The sequence below is a fragment of the Thermobia domestica genome, chromosome 3 (genome assembly GCF_964235325.1).
Source record: "Thermobia domestica chromosome 3, izTheDome1.hap1.1, whole genome shotgun sequence".
NCBI lineage: Eukaryota > Metazoa > Arthropoda > Insecta > Zygentoma > Lepismatidae > Thermobia > Thermobia domestica.
This window is the reverse complement of record NC_137456.1, coordinates 90300324-90321595: the sequence shown is the minus strand read 5'-3', so window position 1 is coordinate 90321595 and position 21272 is coordinate 90300324. Positions and strand designations below refer to the sequence as shown.

The 21272-nt window shown below is 36.2% G+C and overlaps 1 protein-coding gene across 1 annotated transcript in view; it reads right to left on the bottom strand.

The window, feature by feature from the left end:
* Positions 1-9748: 9748 nt before the first annotated feature.
* Pms2 (mismatch repair endonuclease PMS2) overlaps positions 9749-21272 on the bottom strand; it is an 86086-nt gene continuing 74562 nt past the window's right edge. The window contains exons 14-15 of the mRNA XM_081751282.1: positions 13321-13470; positions 9749-10241 (exon numbers count right to left, since the gene is read on the bottom strand). Of these exons, the coding sequence (XP_081607408.1) occupies positions 10158-10241; positions 13321-13470 (234 nt within the window). The 3' untranslated portion in view covers positions 9749-10157. The remainder of the gene's footprint in view (positions 10242-13320; positions 13471-21272) is intronic.

Below are 21272 nucleotides of genomic sequence, written 5' to 3'. Positions count from 1 at the left end.
CACACAGGGTCGCTCCAGGGGGGCCCAAAGTGCGAGAAAATATTTTCCCTCCGAAATTTTCCCTTTGACATCATTTTTCCCGCTCCTGGTATATGGTATGAGCATGCAAGTGGTATCATTTGAACGCCAGCTCCATTCTGAAGAGAATGAGGTATGAACCATGATCCTAGGATAAATAGTGACGATGCAGTAGCTGCTTGACTGAAAGCCTAAAAAATAGCCCAAAAACCCCGGATCTCTTAAGGGTTAACACGCTGTCTATATATATAGACGCTCATTTGTTTATACATATTGTGATGAAACATTATTCTTTCATTCTGATATTGAATAATTCTGTAGTGTACGACGAACTTTTATCATGTTTAGTTTTTGTATTGTCCACTTTTATTTTCTTTCTTTCTTGTGGGAAGCACGTCTCATATCGATTCAACTATGTAAAGAATATCCACGTTGGCATCAAAATGTGTATAAATTATATAATCTGTCCCAATGTTCTTATGTAACCGATGTAAAAATTCTTTTAGCTTATTCATTGAGGTGGATCTTGTTTTATTTTAACCCATAACTGCCCGAATTATTTTTTTCCTGATTTTATAATATTTTCAGTCACGTTTGTTCCATATGATCGTAGTAAATGTGAAAATAATGAAATTTTTGTTGTTATTGTTGTAATGAGTTCACTGTGATCCGTGTCACAAAATTCCATACACAAAGTTTCACAGGCATTAAAAGTTATCCCTATTTGCGTGTCCATATGGACACGCTGGGAAGTTATGGGTTAAGCTACCGAGGTTATTTTCACATTTACTATTTATATTTATTTCAACGTTATTCTGACAGGTGTGATCAGAAAACAGGAAGGAAACTTTAGAACTTATTTCGGTGCTATTCATGTTGGTAAATATATTGTCTAAACAAACGATTCCCCTACTAGATCTATAGTTTGTAGTTTGTAACACAAAATTATATATATATATATATATATATATATATATATATATATATATATATATATATATATATATATATATATATATATATATATATATATATATATATATATATATATATAGGGTGCGGCACGTAAAACCGGCCCGTCGTAATATTCTGGTATATTGTGTTTTTGGTAACACTTAAATAATCTACCTTCCTACCAAGAGATGGCGTGTCGAGGTCGGGTCGACTTACGTGACCTGCAGCAGTCACGTGCAGCCGCAGCCAGTGAAACTTATCGAAACCAGTTGAGAAAAAGGCCTCGTTGTGTTAAGCCGGGTGAGTGTCAGTGTGTGATATTGCCATATTCGATACCCGAGCGTGTTGCCATTGTTGAAGGGTTCATTCTCACTGGATCTTTTGTAAAAACAAAGAATTTGTTTCGGGAGAAATTTCCAGGACGTTCTGTGCCAGCAAAAAGCACCATTCAGGAATTGATTGAAAAATGGCGGCGTACAGGATCGGTTCAAAATGCTCCCAGGAACAGACGACCATCTGTCTGCACACCTGAATTAAAGATGCAGGTGGAGGAGATAATGACAAGAAGTCCTCGAAAGTCAACCAGGAGATTGAGTCAACAGGTTCATGCGAGTGAGAGAAGTTGCAGACGTGTTTTAAGGGGATTGAAGTTAAAACCGTACCGGATAAGTGTTGTGCAAGAACTGAAGGAGCCTGACCTGCAGAAGAGGGTGCATTTCTGTTCATGGCTGTTGAGCAATGTTGCCAGTGGTTTCTTGGATCCACTAATGCTCATCATGAGTGACGAGGAAGAGTATAAAGTGAAGAGTATACGAAACAAATCCACACACAATTGAAGAACTCAAGACCAGGATCCAGGATGTCACCAATAGCATTACAACACAAGAACTGACAAGAGTATATATGAATCTCCTCAATCGTGCTCACATGTGTGTTGAAGTGGGCGGAGGACACTTTCAGCACCTGCTGTGAAGGCTGCTGTGAAGGTGAGTAGTCATATTCAATACATTACATTTCATTTTATGTGTTCACTTTACGGGCCGGTTTTACGTGCCGCACCCTGTATATATATATATATATATATATATATATATATATATATATATATATATATATATATATATATATATATATATATATATATATATATATATATATATATATAAATTAATTACACTTCTTTTATCTGTAGTCAAATCAAAGTGTGAGTTCATATTAGTGAGGAAGAGAAAGATTTTACTATTATGCTTTCACGTTATTAGTCTTTTATACCTCAAAACCGAAAAGAAGAGATTACAACCAATTTTCAATATTAAGACATTCACATATAGCAGTTCTCTTTCATTCCAAGATGAATTCATTAATAATCTCTGCAAACGGGCATCTTCAACGGCGTAATGGAACTTCAAAGTATGTTATTTTTGTAAGGGTACACTAGAAAGAGTAAGATGATACAAAAAGCAGGTGGCGGTGGCTCAGTGGTAGAGCGTTCACCTCCGGTGCTTGGGGTCCCTGGTTCGATCCCTAGCCTAACAGGCATAAACGTGGGACGTAAAATTAAATATTTCATTTCATTTTTCTCACCTCTGGTGCATGGGGTCCCGGGTTTAATCCAGGCCTGTAGCCAGCCCCAAAATGTAGGGGGACCCGATCCTACCATATTATAGTTTATTTGCCAGCCTACCGTGAAAATTTTAGGGGGGTCCGGCCTGGTTCAATCCCAACTTCCGTTAAGTGAACTTTGTGATGACAAACACCGTGTGCGTGGGGTTTTCTCACCGTCTAATTTAGCCTAACCGGCATAACTGTGGGACGTAAAACTGAAAGATTTCATTTTTTCGGGGTTCTCCCGTTTCCTCCCACTTTCGTCATTCCACCATTTCATTCATTTCTCATCATCACCGTCTCCTATAGCCTAAACGGCATAACCGTGGGACTTAAAACTCAAATATTTCATTTCATTTTTTTAAAAATAATGTTTTGTTCTATCATGTTACTAGACGTGTCAGACAGAAGTGTCATAGACCAGGACTTACACTTCCATTCATACAAAATTCAATTCGTTCACCAGTTACGTACGCTTTCAATTTTGACGCAGGTTGATGGGACTAACGGAAGAGGGCCCAAACTTTCTGCATAAATTAATCAGTCTGACGAAGCACACTTCCACATTAATGAGTGTGTCAATAAGCACAATTTTCAATACTGACAAGGGAACATCTTATATTGATAGTAGCATTGCCCAATCAAACAATGCGCAATCGACAGAGAAGTAAAGAAAAGTGGGAAATCCAAAGTTCTACGGGCCGACACCCAGAAAAACAGGAGACACAGAAGAAAGAAGAATCTAGAATCATATGAAGATAGCAAGCAATACATACATTGACACACAAAGAGCTTCAAAATGATTAAAGTAATCAAAATGACACTTACACCAGTATAGTAAGCAAACATTGAATCCACAAACATCCCCAATAACATAATATGTAATGCAGTGTTGCCAACTGAGCACAAAATAAAGTTTTGTTAAATGGAACGAAACACAAATTGTAACATCTAGAAAATCTAATTATGAGTACAACCATATCTGTGAAGTTGTGATGTACAGTGTGGCCAACGTTTGAGGATAGACCTATATGAATTCCTACATGGATCTCGGATGTAGACGAGTACATACAGTACAAGATCTGAACTAGTTAAAACCAAAATATGAGACCACAAACAAGAATATAATCATTGAAATACGAAAATAACAGTCGAAGCTCAGTGTCGAAGTATTTTTACCAAAGGAAAATGTCACAATAGTACCCAAATACAGCACATAAGCTGAAACGATCCATGTCCTTGGATGACCAAGTAGTCCGCAGGCTCATTGCTGGTGCACATTTTACGCCATTATTGTAATTATTTCACAATATCAGGGAGACCTTCCAGGTTTACAAATGTACTTTCTGTACGTTTATCACTCTCTTGAAGCGACCCTCTCCTCATAGGTCGGACCGCTTTATCAACAGCAACACTGCAAAACTGACTACCAGTAATATGTGAGGTGATACAATATTGCGTGCATCAGAAAAGTGAGCCTGCTAATCAATTGCCAATCTAAGCGCATACCATTTCAGTTTTGTGTTTGATTCTATTCTGATTTTCCACTTCAGCAAAACTTTCTCGACACTGCGCTTTGTCCCTTATTTTCGTACTTCAGTGATTATATTCTTGTTTGCAGTCTCATATTTTGGTTTTAACTAATTCGAATCGTGTACTGTATGTACTCGTCTACGTCCGAGATTCATATAGGTCTATCTTCAAACGTTGGCAACACTGTACACTCATGTCCAAAATGATTGTCGCATATCTATAATTGTCTTCTTGTAAGAATATAATTTGATAATGATTTTGCAGGGTACTTTTTATACTGATACTATGTGTGTATAATCGGGAAATCTATATTTGTGGTAAATTTCATGGGAAAAGAAATACGAAAATTAGAATGAGTAAAATAAAATGTTGCTAAATGGACAAGAAAGTTTTGTTTTCCTTTTATTGTTATTTACTGTTCTTTTGACATGAAATTTGCCACATACAGGCCTTTGCCGATTATACACATACTAACATTATAAGAAATACCGGGAGAATTCGTTATTAAATTATATTTCTACAACATATTTTATAGACATGCTACAATAATTTTGGACATGAGTGTAATCACTTCTCAGATATGGTTGTGATCATAATTAGATTTTCTAGATGTTATAATTTCTGTTTCGTGCCATTTAGCAAAACTTTATTTTGTGCTGTTGGCAACACTGCATTACATATTATGTTATTAAGGTTGTCTGTGGGTACAATGTTTGCTTACTATACTGTTGTGTAAATGTCATTTTGATTACTTTAATCATTTTGAAGTTCTTTGATTCTAGATCCTTCATTCCTCTGTATCTGCTGTTTCTGGGAGTCGGCCCGTGAAACGTTGGATTTCTCACTTTTCTTTACTCCTCTATCGATTGCTCATTGTTTGATTGGGCAATGCTACTATCAATATGAGATGTTCCCTTGTGAGTACCTGAAAACCTACGGCTGATTCATGATGTGCACCTTCATAGCCCAAAAGTAACGGTGTGGTGTAGTCAGGGGCGGATCCAGGTCTGACTTCTGGGGGGGGGGAAGCGGTGGGTTGTCATACTGCTACTTTTAAGGGCACCAAACTTTGGGATGAGTTTTATTTATATATATATAAAATGAGAAAGTTTCCTCTTCTGGGGGAAGCGATCGCTCCCCCCCTGGGTCCGCCCCTGGGTGTAGTGTCTGCTGGAATGACATTATTGGACCATATTATTTTGAAACTGAAGATGAAAACACTGTGAATGTCACGTCTGCTCCGTATGTGGTCATGCTGTAAAATTTTCTAATGACGTAACTGAGAAGGTATCGTCTTAGAGAAGTTCGGTTTCAACAAAATGGAGCCACATCGCACACAGCCAATGCAACCATGATGATTCTTCGGCGAATGTTCCCAGGAAGGATTGTCTCTCGTAACGGTGATGATGTGTGCCCTGCACAATCGCCAAATTTGTAGACATGCGAGTTCTTTTTGTAAGAATTTAAAGCAAAAAGTCGTGACAAGTCCTGCACCCCTGCATAATTTGCGTGACTATTCGATATGCAATCCAATAAACCCCGCTGACCATGGTAGAAGAACGATGAATGTTGTGCAACGACATGCAGAGATAATGGTGGACACGTTAATGACATTATTTTCAAGATATAACCATCATACATTTCGCTTTTGTATGTACTTCTTAGAAATGTAAGTTTCTGCAATAAAGGTGAATTACAATAAACAATTGGCACATAAATATCGCCTAACCATTTCTACCACACCCTATAAATATAACATTCAACCTTTTTAATATATATATATATATATATATATATATATATATATATATATATATATATATATATATATAGTTTAAATAATGCGGTAATATAGTGGTTAGATTTTATTGAGAGGATGAGTGTTACCAGCTGCCATTGACTTAATAAGTTATTGGATGGTTTTCAATTCAAAGGACAAGTGTTTTTATTTTTTCCTTTGCCAAAAATGCAATGTTTTATTTACAGATAATTACAGAAGTCAATTTCATGATTACCTAATATAAAATGAGATAGCCATAAAATTTGACGCTCAACTTTATCGCAAGGAAACCAAACTTGAAACTTGGGTTACCAAAATAACAGCGTTTTGTAAAAGAAAATTACAACTTAAATTAAACAGGATTTGAGTCCAGTTCTTCGTCGTCCACTCATTCTTCGAGTTACGATTATTGGGAGTTTTTGTTTTGAGTTCTAATGTAAACCTTCCTCCACTGTCCTCTCGTGTACCTTTTATATTAGAAAAATTGCATCATTCTGAGGTACACTATAATTACTTTGTTTTTTCTCCTAATGATTTTAAATGACACGAGAGGATACGTGATCGCCTGAGACTAATTGGTTTAACATTTTTTTGTTACATTTAGATTCCCATCACTTGATATTCACATTCTTAAGTTGCCACAAAAAATAACAATACAAAAATATTTTCAATTTCAGTCTTTTTCTAACACTAGGGAAAAATTCTTTATGTATTTTATAAAATATTTACAAGTATATATATATATATATATATATATATAAAAATTTCGATATTCAGAATTTATTAATTTCGATATCTGCGAGGCGTATTTAAGTACCGGTTTGAAATTAAGAAAGTATACTTTTCATAACAATTTTGTTACATGAAAGTCATTGTCATAATTGACTTTATTACATAATTTCCGCCAATATTAAGGCACTTATCGCATCGTATAACAAACTTTGGAATCGGTCCTCATAGAAGTCTGCGGCCTGATTTGACAACAACTGCAACACGGCCATTTTGATATCTTTTCGTCGTTGTGTTGATCACACAGATGCTTCTTCAGAATATTCCTTGAAACTTGAGGAAACTTCTTATCATGTAACGACGAAATCGTAAAGCGTCTGTTTTCTTTACGATTTCGTCAACCTTTTGCACCAATTCTTCAGTGATGACAGAAGGCCGTCCACTTTATCATGAGCACTCGTGTGACCGCCTTTAAAAGCCCTAACCCATTTCCGTACCATTCCATTGGTCATAATGTTTCCTTCATACACTTCACTAATTTGGCAATGAATTTTAGCAGCTTTCGCACCTTTAGTACTAAAAAAACGAATTGCAACGCATGTTTCACAGTTGGCAGGATTCTCAATCGGCGGAGGCATTTTAACTATTCACAGACAAACGTAAACATGTTCGAATGTTTTCGTAATGGCGTCTGTAGCTTTCCAACAGATGTAACTATACATCGTGCATGCGCGGGATGTCGACCGCAACGCTGCAGCAGCCGAATTAAAAAAAAAAAAAAAAAAAAAAAAAAAACCTCGTACGGTGTGATCCAAATTACCATAATAAAATATAATTAACATTGAAAATGATAAATACGAGAATTTTGAACAAATAAAAAATATTAATAAACAAGCTGGTAATGTGGAGGATTACAGCTCTCTGGCTCCTCCAGAAAAATTCTTGAATATTTTTTTCACGTCGTTGTATCACTATATTATATGGATTTGTAGGTCAAAAAGGTTTGGTTGTCCCAATGATGGACGATCGCTCGCTAATGTTCTAAGTGTCAAAATGTTGTTAGAACTCTTACGTCAATTTAAATAGAACGTATTTCAGCAGGGCATATAGTGGGACAATTAACTGAGCGAATCAGTCGACATGTCTGTGGCTCAATGCAATTATGCCCAAAAAAGATTTCACGCGCTTGCGGATTTTAAGCACTTGAAAACAGCTTATTGTTTCGTTATTTTTAGAGACCTTAACTTCCATCCTACCAATAAAATATCCCAAGAATTTAATTTCTGAAAGTACAAATTTGCATTTCTTAAAATTCAACGAAAGATTCACGTCAGCGATGATGATCAATACTCGTTCTAAGTGTATGAGATGCTCCTCCAAATCAAGGAAAAAATATAAAATGTCGTCCAGATAGACTGTTACGAACGATCTAGTGCCCAGTGAAAAACTGGTCCAGCACTTGTTGGAAAATCGCCGGTGAAGAAAGTAGTCCAATAGATAACACTACCATATAATATTGTCTATCAAGATAAACAAAGCTAGTACACTGAAAAAGGATTCGGATGAAATGCTGGCCCGTAATAACCCGATGTGCAATCAAAGGAGCAAAATATCTTCGATCCTGATAATCTTGCTAATATGTCGCAGATGGGCTCGACCTTCGAAGATTTCTTGACGCAACACATCAAATTTCGATATGGGGTTGACTGCTCGATGGCTGTATCAAGCGTGAACCTCTTGAATTCTTTGAGCATTGTTTCTGGAATGTTATACAATTTACCCATTACTGGTTCATCGTCCGTCAACTGAATTTTATATAGTACTACCCTTCTGTAAATATATCGGTATTTCAGGAGTATCAAGAGTAGTTGTTTTTTATATTTTTCTGTTAAATCCCGTTCGTGAATCTATTAATCTTTGACGAGCTTCCTGTTACACTCACCTCCGGATTTTCATTCCCATTCTCACAGACTACAACTTCATTAACTAATGAATCCATTTGATCGACGACTGGTAAGGATAATCTCAGAAAATATCACTGATAACAGATTGTTTTGCATTGTCCTTGAGTAAAATCTAACGATTGGTATCAATAACTCTTATAATAATAATCCAATTTTCTTAAGGGACTACCCAACAGTAGTCATTGTGCTGTCTGTCTGCAAAGACACATACTTTCGAAGACGTTATACATAATTTACTCATGGTCCCCGTGGGAGTGAGTTTTTCTCCTGTACTTCATAGCTTGGTGAAGTGACATCGGAAATCACCTTGAATGTCGATTAGCTTTAACACCAAATCGTCCACCTTCTTACTTGGTGTGTCTCTCAGGATTTTAGCACCATGGGCCAGAATGATATTGAGAACTAAGACCATTAGCTCTGCTTCATCGACTGTTGTAACGATGCTTATGGTATTTTTCCATTAATTGAAGTCTAACAATTATTTGTGTTTATTACGGTCATAGTTCATCTGTTATACTTTTTACTTCAGCGCTCTATCCAGCCTTTGTGATAGATATTGTCGTCGGATTCACTCTTTTTACGAAAACACTACTAACAGTAATAACTTATTCGAAATGTCTTTAATTTATTGCTCAATATGATAGTCAATTTGTTCAATTCACTTTTAGTGGCACAGAGCAATAAATTAAAGATATTGTGGAATTTCGCATAAATTATTGACGTGAATAATGTTTTCGTAATAATAATAAAAAAGAAAGTGAATTGACAAGAAATACAGGAACAATTACTTAGGGTAATCAAAAATCGAAATTAAACCACAATACTATGCACTAATTGTCCTTTAAAAGAAAGCGGAACTTACAATAGGAGATGTAAAAGTAAGGATCCGCTGATACAATAATACAAATGGTGCTGATGACGTTCCCAGAGAGGTAGAAAATATTCAATTAAAGTAATAAAAACGGAGGGCACAAGGTGATCATTTTTTTTTCTTTTTTTAATGAATAGGTGCCTGTGGCTTCTTTAAGTAGATATACTATCATTTTGCTTTATCCTTTGTTAACGTACTCAAAAAATAATTATCAGGCGAAATTCAATCTATAATTATTTTGTACATGATTCAGCCATTACAGCAGATAACTTAAGGATGAAATGACAATGAAAATTTATCGACACTATAATAATATATATATATTAATAATTTATTTTAATTTACAAAAGAAGACATTCTTTTTTAAGCATTAACATTTGCACTTTGTCAGGAATTCCCACATTACCAACAATACATTCTTAAAGAAGAAAGTTCCAATTACTTCAAATCTACAATTGGCAACAAACACTGCTATGTAAATATCAAAGGTCTGATGTACCGCAAATTAGCTGCTATAGCAAAGTCGCTGCTACACTCGAAGCTTTCTATCTTCATAAATTTCACTGTATAAACAAGCATACAAATGATACACCAAGTATGTACATTCTCTCGGAACTGCCGAAAGTCTAATGCTAGCAATATATATTTCTAAAAAGTATACACTTTTCTGTATCTTTCGTTTCAAAATTCCTATAAAAATACTTTATTTTTCTTCAGCCGTTCTTCTTGACTCAAGTAAATCTAAATTAACTAAGTGTCGCATTGTTGGTCGACCATGAGGACAATTCTGAAACAAAATTAAGAAATGATATACTATATGTTCAGTATACATAATTAAAATTCAGTAATACTAACAGTATAAAATCTACGGCATACCCACAATAATATTAAAAATACAACAAGACTTCCTACATGTGGATTTTTACAACATTCCCAATATTTTCCGTTACGGCCTACAAGGAATCAGTGAGGTTATTTGTTTCCTTAAGCGCATATTGCAGCTTTAATAAGTACTATCTCACTTATTGGCCTTACTGACCTGAAAATGGCACGATATATATATATATATATATATATATATATATATATATATATATATATATATATATATATATATATATATATATATATATATATATATATATATATATATATATATATACTTATATATACTTTTAATATTGTTTTTCCGTTAATGTATTTAGTAGTTTTTCTTTTATCCGAAAACATTCAATAAACATACACTTATAGAAATCACTCAATTACAATACATTATATATAGAAGTCCATTCATGGTTTGAAAAACGCGTAAAGGCTACCATAACCTTGGCAATATTTCAGCTAGCAAGTAAACAGCAACTCATGCTGACGGAGTTTTTTATTCATTCATTTTTCAGTAGTACAGCGTTCACATCTAGTGCGTGGGGTTTCCTAATTCGATCCCAGCTCGGGCCAAGTGGACTTCGTGGTGGACATACACCGTGGGTTTTCTCGCGGTTCTCCTGTTTCCTCCCACTTTATTCATTCCACCATGCCATTCATTTCTCATCATCGTCTCCTTTAGCCTAGCGGGCATAAGCGTGGGACGAAAAATTTAAAGATTTCATTTCATTCTTTTTTAATTTCCTAAAGCCACACTCTTTTCCATTCTTTATCTTCTAATATATAAGTTCAAAGATATATAGATTTTCGAAGTGAGACACACGCCAATAAAATTAAAGCTTTTAAGTTACTGCAAATAAAGAATATTCAAATGTAATTAGATACAAAAAACACATTCTTTTCTCTTATATATCAGTCCAAGAAGGATCCTACTTTCTTCACCTTCAAAGTTATGACCAAATACGAGTACATTTATTACAGGTAACACAAATATGATTTTGGTATATTCTTTACAAATCTTTCAAAGAGAGAAATAATAAATGCCAAAATAATAATAATAATAATAATAATAATAAAGGTATGTGCCACCGCACAAAGCTTTCTCCCTCCAATGTCTTAAACTAAACTACGTTATGCTACTGTCATAATCGAACATTTATCAATGAAATGCGAACAAATTATAGACGTTTTCGAAGGAAACGAAAGAAAATTAATTCCGAAGACCGAAGAAAATTTATTCCCAAAAGTAAATTGCTTCCTTGTAGATATTTTCGTAAGAAAATATTTATTTTTTGAAATATTAAGAAAATTGTCTGAGTCGTTTTTGAAACAACCTCCGAAAACGAACTCACCCCCAAGAATAAATTGCTTTTTGTTGATAGTTTCATGAGAAATAACATATCATGTATTATGAGGTTATTAATGAAACATTTATTTAAGAAATGTGAACATAATTGACTGAGACATTTTTGAGAAATGAATCCGAAAAAAAAAAATCACCCCTAAGAGTAAACTACCCCTTGTGGAGTTTATCAAGAGAAATGGGTTATGCTACATTATTAGGTTATGAAATATTTATTCATGGAATATGAATAAAATCGCTCAGTAAACTCCTTCTTGTGTGTTTATTCGCAATACATGATTTATGCAATATTCTCAGGTTAAAAATGAAATATTTGTTTATGAAATATGAACAAAATCAACTGAGAAGTTCTTGAGAAAATCCCTCGGAGAAAACTCATCCCCAGGAGTAAAGTCCTCTTGGGTATAATTTCAGGGCAAATGAGTTATACCATATTTTCAGGTTACTATTGAACTATGAACAAAATCGCCCAGAAAAAAACTTACCCCGAGAGAAAACTGCTTTTTTTTAACAATAAATGATTTATCCCATATTGTCAAGCTAGTAATGAAATATTTATTTATGAAATATGAACAAAATCGCCTGAGTTTCTTTTGAGAAAATGGCCCGGAGAAAACTCACCTCCAAGAGTAAACTATCCCTTGTGAATATTTTCAGAACAAGTGAATTACGCTATATTGTCGGGTTACTTGCGGAATATTTGTTTATGAAATATAAACAAGATCGCTTTAATCATTTTTGACAAAAATGTTCTAAAAGAACTCACACCCTGTGAGTAAACTACCTTCTGGATTTTTACCACAGAAATAATTTATACCATAGTATAGGGTTGTTAAAGAAATACTGATGTATGAAATTTAAACAAAATCATTTAGCCATTTTCGAGAAAACAGCAATTTTCAATTTTCACATTTGAGTAAACTACCCTTAATTTAAAGGGTAAGATGAAAACTTGAGAAAAGCGCCTAGGGGATCTTATAAAAACCTTAAGTGTAAAATTTGGTGCGGATACGTTGAACTGGACGGTATCTAGGCGAATGAACACACTTACATCGGGACGAACAGACATCGAAAAATAACTTTTCTGGTCATGTAGGGGCCATAAAAGTGCAAATCTGCTGAAATCTTGAATTCGATTTTTTTTTTCACAATACACCATACTTTGTTCTCTCTTATCGTTGCTCGAAAGAAAAAATCAAAATTAAAAATGTGGTTGTACTGAAACCTCTTATTCGAATAATAAATACCTCCTATTTAATCCATAAATACTAACAGCTGACAATTATCACTACCAAAGGAGGAGGGGGGGGGGGGGATAGCTCATACGTGGATAAATACTGATAGCGTGCGCCTTTGGCACAGGAAACCCTGGTCCCGGTAGGAGTTCATGCGGTTCGTATCCCACGTTAAGATATACGTTTAAGTCTTGGTTAACTTAAACAAAACAACAGTCTCAGAATAAGACACACATAAATAATAATAATAGTTTACGTTACTTTAAAGATAGCTATCATTGATGCTGCTCATCCTGCTACATGACCTAAAATACAAATAAAATCAAATAAGAAAAATTATTTTTATCTCTACGAATACTAAAATACGAAATGATTGATCACTTTACCCAGGGTTGCTCGATGTCACTCATATGATTGATCAGCTTTCTCATTTCTGCTTTATTAAGTGATGTTCCAATCATAACGGACTTTCGGCACGCCCTTGACGCAAACATGGCTCTCACTCTTGAGGGTCTGCACATAGTATTTGGAGATCCCTAAGTAAATACATATTATATGTAAAGAACTGCAAAGAGCACATTTCTTAACTAATAAATGGAAAATTAGTACAAATGATCGCTCATATAAGATAAAATCTAATGTTAGAATATTTTTTCGTAAAGGCCGTACAACGGGTTTCGTTACAGGACAATGTACATGGTCATATGAAACTAATATTTAATTTAGACACAATAATGGCTATAGTATGGAAACTTTGGAAATATGGAGAAAAGAAACTTTAGAAATTTTTACAAAACATATATAAATCTTCCAGCAAATATATTTCTTTCCCTTTATGGCTAACACTAACATCAAACTAAAGAAAAAATCGAATGCAGAGGTTGTTCAGTCTACATTTGGCCAATTTCGACTTACCTAAAAATTTAGAAGAATCCATGCCGCCAGGTCCGTAAGTGCTCGATGTGTTTCCCTTGGTTCCTAACAATAGCCCGACAGCGTAATTTCGACTGTAATAGACTTCTCTGAAGAACTGGGAGAGGAATCTTGTCCCATTCCCTTTGAACAGCTTTCCAAAGTCCTTCCACAGTTGACACACGCCGTTTCCCAAAGCCCGCTTCAGCAATCCAAATCTACAATAGTCCATAGGACTTGCATCTGGAGATTTAACAGGTACCTCATTGAAAGGTACCACCTGTATACCACTTGTCTCCTCCATCTCCCTGTAGAATGCGAGGGACGATGGTGAGGTATGTGATGAGTCCTTGTCCATGTGAATGCGCACCAGATTGGCGTCATTTCCGTACATTGTTGGAATCTCATGCTCGTAGATCGGCCGCATTATCTGTTCTTGAAAATACTGCGAATTTATTTTGCAGTTCTTCGCCACCCTACGAATCTTCAGTTTACCTCGGTAACAGTAGCCAGTAACGACCACGAATCCTTTTGGGAAGGATTCTTTACAAACACGGACTGAAGTTCTTGGCGCCTTTCTCTTGGTACATGATGGCTCTCGGTTTACCGCAGTCGGAAAGGTAAATCCATGCTTCATCGAGCGTTACGACGTACATCCACCTTTGTTTTGCCAGATACCGTTCGTACAGCTTCCGGGCGTTACACTTTCGTTCTTTTTGATGGGCATCCGTGAGAAGATGGCCGCGAGCTTTCATGAGTTTTTCCAGCTTGATTTGATGGTGTAAGGTCCGGCTCACAGTCCCCAAAGACACGTCAAGAGGATTAGCCATACACCTTTGTGTTGGCGGATTTTCTTGCATTGCCATTTTGCGAAGTTTCCTCTGCATGGTGGAGGTGATCTTGGTGCATTCCCGCTTCCTAGGCAACTTCGCTGGTGATCCAAATGGTGGAGCTCCGAGCTTTTTAATAACATTTTTTATTCCACTTAAACTGATGTTGCAACCATTCTTCTTGCACTGTTTTCTAATGACAGAAACACTAAAGTGGGCGTTATAAAGAGCCACAACATAGCTTTCCCAAAACCGGGTTAGTTTGGGCGGCATTTTGGTCACAGAGCGGAAACCCACACACTTGGCAACAAATTTAACACAACACTCACAACAATGGTCCTGTTTTGTGCGTTATTGTCGTCTGCGCGGTAAAACAACTCTGTTCCCAGGAAGCCACTGCACAACACTGCAGGACGCCACGAGCCAAGTCGGGTGAGTCCATCCTGCCCGGGAGGGGGAAGAAACGAAATCGGCCAAACGTAGGCTGAACAATCTCTGTAGATACGCTTTCAAGGCCTCTTTCAAATCTCCTATAAGTATTGAAAAGTTGCTTAATTCTAATAAAAACTACTTTGTAAATGACATGCCCCAATTGCCGGTGTTTACCAAGGAATTTGTGAGTGTGATAAGAAGTATTACCGGCACGCTTAAAAGGAATATAGGGATCAGAATCAAAGGACACATCAGAGATACTAGAGGCTGAATTAGCTATCTTAAAATAGCTAAGCATTTAAACGCTTCACAATATAAATCAAGAATGTAACAATTTTACATAACGCCTCATCAACTGTTGAAAGGAATGTACTTGAATCCATATTAGGACAAAAACACAAACAATGGTGTTGTTCAATCAACAATCGTATTTTAAAATATAAATAAATAATAATATATAGTTTTATTTTTACCGAAATGTACATAGGATTTCACAATTACCAAAAAAGTTAGCTTTACGCAGACATAGGGTTTTTCAATACAAACTTTTGAAATGTTTTTAACATGTTATCCAAGAAATGACTGATTCGATCTTAATAACAACATTTTAATACGAGTAAAGGATTTCTATAGAAGATACATTTATAGATTTAAAAAAAAAGTACTGAATTTACTTAATTTCACAAACGCAAGTAGCTGCAGTATGAAAGTGCTGTGTTGAACCACCATCTCCTTCTCCTCGTCTACATGAAATGTGGACTCGCCCGTGTTTGGCAGTTTCAAGCGAGGGGTCATTTTGTGGACAAATGTAACTATGTTGTGTCGAAAAGTGGCTGGTTTGAGAATGAAAGACATGATTAACATCAAGTCTTTTGTTAAACTTGAAAATTACAAACTCGAACTTGAAACGAAACTTGAAAATTACAAATATTCCGAAAGACCGAGGCATTCAACTCTTTCAATGGAATAAACATTTCTCGGAGGAGAGGAGAAGTATTGAAGACAATGATCGCTCAGGCAGACCATTTTCTTCAGTTACTGACACGAATATCAACAGAGAAGGAGAGGTGATCAGAAGTGACTAACGATTGAGTGGTGTGCAATGGTTGTACCGGTGAACTTGAACAGGAAATCTGTGACAGATTTATCAAAAAGTGAAAACTCTGTGCCAAGATAGTGCCAGAAAATCTCTTGCAGGAACAAAAAACAGTGACATCAAAAACTGTGTGCGGACATGTTATAACATAAAAAATAAATCAAAACTTGTTGGAATCTGTATTCACCTTCGACGAAACATGGATTTTGACCTGCTACCAGTCACTAAGTGGAAATCCATTTAGTAGAAATATCTCGGTTCTCCTTAAAATAATAATAATAATAATAATAATAATAATAAAAATAAATACGCTCAAAACTTAACCAAAACTGCTTGTGTTGACATTTATGGAATTGTAATGTTTGAATGGGTTCCTGCTGGGGTGACAATTAATCAGCACTACAACTAAATTGAGATTTTGCTCAGACTTCGTGTGAGGAGAAAGATACCTTAACTATGGAAAAATGAATGGATTCTGCACCAGGTCAACCTACCGGTCCATAAGATCTATCTGTCGGCCTGTTTTTGGCGCATGGAAACATTAGGGTAAATCCATCCGATCATATTGCTAGACATTTTTTTTTAAATGTAATATTTTTTTGTGCAGGTATCTACCATATTGTTAGTTCAAAACAATAATTAGCTTAATATATTGACTGTAGGTTTCGAATTGCAGCCATATTTGCTTTCGAAGATACACCATTTTGTGGTGTCGCAAGAGGTTACCGAATTTGATGTTTTCAGACCCTAATGATCTAAAAAACAAAATGTTAAGCAAACTGTAAGTTACAAGACTTTGTATTAGCCATTGTAATCGAAGAAATGAGAGAGAGTTGAAATTGAGGTTTGCAAATGTACTCATTAACGAAAAAAGTCCCGACTTGTGAAAATCCAGAAAAAGTAGATATCTCTGGTGGTGATGGGTGGAGGGGGGAGGGATGATAAAAATATACAATTCATCCTATAAGAGCTCTGTAGCTCTGTATAAGAATGTTGTGTTCCCAAAAATGTGAGTTTCAGATTTCATTACAAATACCTTCATTATGAACATAAAGTTATATCATAAAAATAAGCATATGCAAAAGTAGTTTAAACGAGAGTTTATTGTATATACATCAGCAATCAATTGACAGTGGATGAATAAAAACACATATCAACACATTGTATTCTTTCTATATTCCACACACTTTTCATAAAGATGGTTGTAATTCAATAAATAAGACTTTTTATATTTCACCCGTATTTGTTTAATTAGTATGTTTCAACCGCACTAACTGCATTTATACAGTACAATTGCAGAGTTGTACTAATTTGGGGAATTGTTGTACAATTATTGTGATTCGTCGAGCCATGGATATCTCCATACCTTCTTTCCTCGCATCATTCTATGGCTCACGAGAACTAATTGGATCTCTTCTTCAACAGGAGGTTGACTTAGACTCGATTCGAGATGTACAAGAATGCACCGATAAATGGACTAGCCTGGTTGGAATGGATCCCCCACCTAACGATAAAAGACATGTTCAGTCTGTTTGGGATGAACCTATAGTTAAGCTTCATTTATCTTCACTCCTATCATCAACCAATAACCCAAATGACAAAGCCAGGCTGTTACCTGTCTCCTCCTCCAAGAACGGAGCATGGCTTCAAGCCCTACCTTCTCACACACTCGGCCTACACCTTTCTAATGAGAGTTTTCGTATTGCTACAGCTCTGCGCTTAGGTGCTAATGTTTGTGAGCCTCACTTTTGTCCTGCTTGCAACGCATATGTTGATAATAAAGGATTACATGGTCTTTCATGTAAAAAAAAGTGCGGGAAGACAATCTCGACATCATATTGTAAACGACATTATTTGTAGAGCCCTCGTTTCGGCGGGAGTTCCTTCAATAAAAGAACCAAATGGTTGTTGCCTCTCTGATGGTAAAAGGCCTGATGGCATGACCTTGGTACCGTGGAAAAATGGAAAGGCACTAGTCTGGGATTTCACATGTTCCGATACGTTTGCTCCTTCCAACTTACCCTATTCTTCAATTCAGGCAGGTCTCGTCGCCACTCACAGAGAATCAGACAAAAGACTAAAATACTCAAACCTATTGGACAAATATTGGTTTGTAACAGTAGCAATAGAAACCAGTGGGTCTTGGGGTCACGAAGAATCTAATTTCATTAATGAAGTTGGTCATCGAATAGCAATCAAAACTGGTGACCCCCGAGCTACTGCATTCCTTTTCCAACGTATCAGCATCGCCATCCAGCGCGGGAATGTGTCATCGATCTTAGGCACATTACCTCCTGGTAAAGAACTGGACGAGATTTTTCTTCTATAACACACAATAAGACGGAAGTAGAGACATCCTAGGAGGCTGACAACCACTTTGACTATATTCATGAAGAATGTTTTGAATACAGTTTGGATAAATATAAATTCTTGGAAGTCATGGATAATACCGGTAAATTTGGGAGTGGTAGCAACATTATCTGCAGATTTTACTTTGTTGCTCAAAATCGTTAAAGACCCGAAAGATATTGTTGTCAAGCTGTCCGATGTTTATTTTGGAACAAATATGCTATAACTAATGTTTAAGAAAATATGTCATACTTTTTATCATGTAACTTTAGTTTTGGTTAATGGTTGTCAAAATTTATCAAAATATATTAATGTAAACTAAAAAAAAAAAAAAAAAAATATTGTGATATATTTTAATTGTTAGATCGTTATAATTTTATAATTAAATAGTTAAAATAAAATATTGTTGCAATCTTTTCATTTGTTATGGTAATAAAATAGTCCAAATTTCACTTAATTTCAAACCTAGAGAAAAAAGTCAAGTTTGGTGGGTGATAATGTTCATATCTACAGTGAAGGGAAAAAAATATACAGTAATTATTACCAATCAATATGAAGGAAAAAATTAGGTGAATCAAACCTTCCGGATTAACATTTAAGAACGAAAAGAAAACAATTCCAATGTTATTGGCAACGCAAATAATACAGATCTGTGCCAAAATAAAAATACATCTTCATGGAAGAGGAAAACTGGAATTTTAAACCTCTCTCTCTATTCAATGTGTTATCGCGTAATTTTACTTCTATTGCTTCTCTTAAGGATTTTTTATATCCATGAGTTTTCAAACTAGATACGTTTTTCTTATAGTACATGTTGTGCTCAAGCTGACTTTTCTGGTTAATTTAACTTTTGTATATATGTGAGACACATACGAGGTACGATTGGAAATTTTACAATAGGTGGCGCCACTGTTCAAGAGTAGTAGGTATAATTGCCTGTTAGGGTAAAGCTGTGGCTTAGTGTGACCTTCATACGTGCTGCAAAAATCAGTGCGATATCTTTCTTCAGTACAGCGTACCAACCTGTTGAGTACGGATGTGTGTGTCTGTCGTGGTGGATTATTAATTGCACAAAATGGATGATGGATGACAAGAATGCGTTTGTGTCAAATTCTGTTTTAAAACCGGGAAATTTGTCTCGGAGACTTATGAGCTCTTAAAAACAGCTTTTGGAGATAAATGTCTGAGCCGGTCAAACGTATTTATTTGGTTTAACAGATTAAAACATGACTGCGAAGATGACCCCCGGTCCAGCCGTCCATCCACGTCAAAAACCAAGGAAAACATTATGAAAGTTGCGCTTATAGAAACGGACCATAAACCTACAATTAGGGAGATGGCTGACGACCTGAATTTGGTTTCTACGCGGTTCACTCAATCTTAACTGACGGTTTAAACATGCATCGTTTGTCCGCGAAATTCATTCCGAAATCGTTGTCAGACGAACAGAAACAACACCGACTGGAAGTGTCCCAAGACCTGTTTAATCGGGCCGAAATGAACCCTGATTTGGCCCCTGCCGATCTCTACCTGTTTCCTAAATTAAAATAGTCGCTGAGAGGGAAGAGATTTGAGTCAATTGAAGAAATCCAGACAAATATGGAGAGAGTTCTTCTCAATCTTACGAAAGATACTTTTCAGGAATGTTTCCTGAACTGGAAACACCGTTGGAATCGGTGTGTTCAGGCAGCAGGGGACTACTTTGAAGGAGATATATTGTAATAGACTGTAAGTACTGCCATTTTTAAATTGCAAGCCTATTCTTAAAACTTCTAATCACATCTTGTATAATATGTAAGATTAAATCAACCATACAAGTCAGCATTAGCGCAACATACACTACAAGAAGAGTATAAATTTTTGTTTGAAAATGCATCAGTTACATGTAGATCTACTCATGGATATATAAAGGTAACCAAGAAAGTTCTGTCGATTTTTCAGTCACCACCTTCGAACATCGATATGTCACCTAAGATGTATCTGGAAGATCAAAAATAGTCCCCATCAGCATCGACGACCTTCTGCCAACGTTCTGGAAGGCCATGGATTCCATCGCGGTAGAACTTGGTGGGCCGTGAATCGAAGAAGGTATCAAGTGCATTTTATACCTCTACTAGGGATCTGAACTGGTGTTCTCTAAGGTGATTGTCCAAGGAATGGAACATGTGATAATCGGACAGTGCAATGTCCGGGGAGTATGGCGGATACAATAGTGTTTCCCATCCAAGGCGTAAATAGTGTCTCGGGTCATCCTAGACACGTGGGGCTTAGCGTTGTCCTCTAACAAGGACAAATTTGCGATTCAGAAGTGCTGGCTTCAGTTTTAAGTTTTTCTTGAACATGGTTCAACTGCTGACAGTACACAGTTGCATTGATGCTCTGGCCAGCTGGTAGAAGTCCCCGATCCACGATGCCGCGAGCAGTCCACCAAACACACAGGAGGACCTTCTTTTGGTGCAGTAATGGTTTTGCCTGTTTTTGGAGCCGGTTCATGGGATGCTAACCAATGATGACGGAACCATGGAGCTTCGTACAGTACCCACTTCTCATCACATGTCAATACTCTGTCCAGAAATGGCTTCTTTTTCAGACGAGACAGCAAAGAAACACAAGCATCTGCTCGCTTTACCTTCTGCCCGGAGTCAAATCATGTAGAACCCATCGACAAAACTTGTAGTGCTAGGTGATGGAGGTGCTGCTGAATGGTTTTTCCACTCAC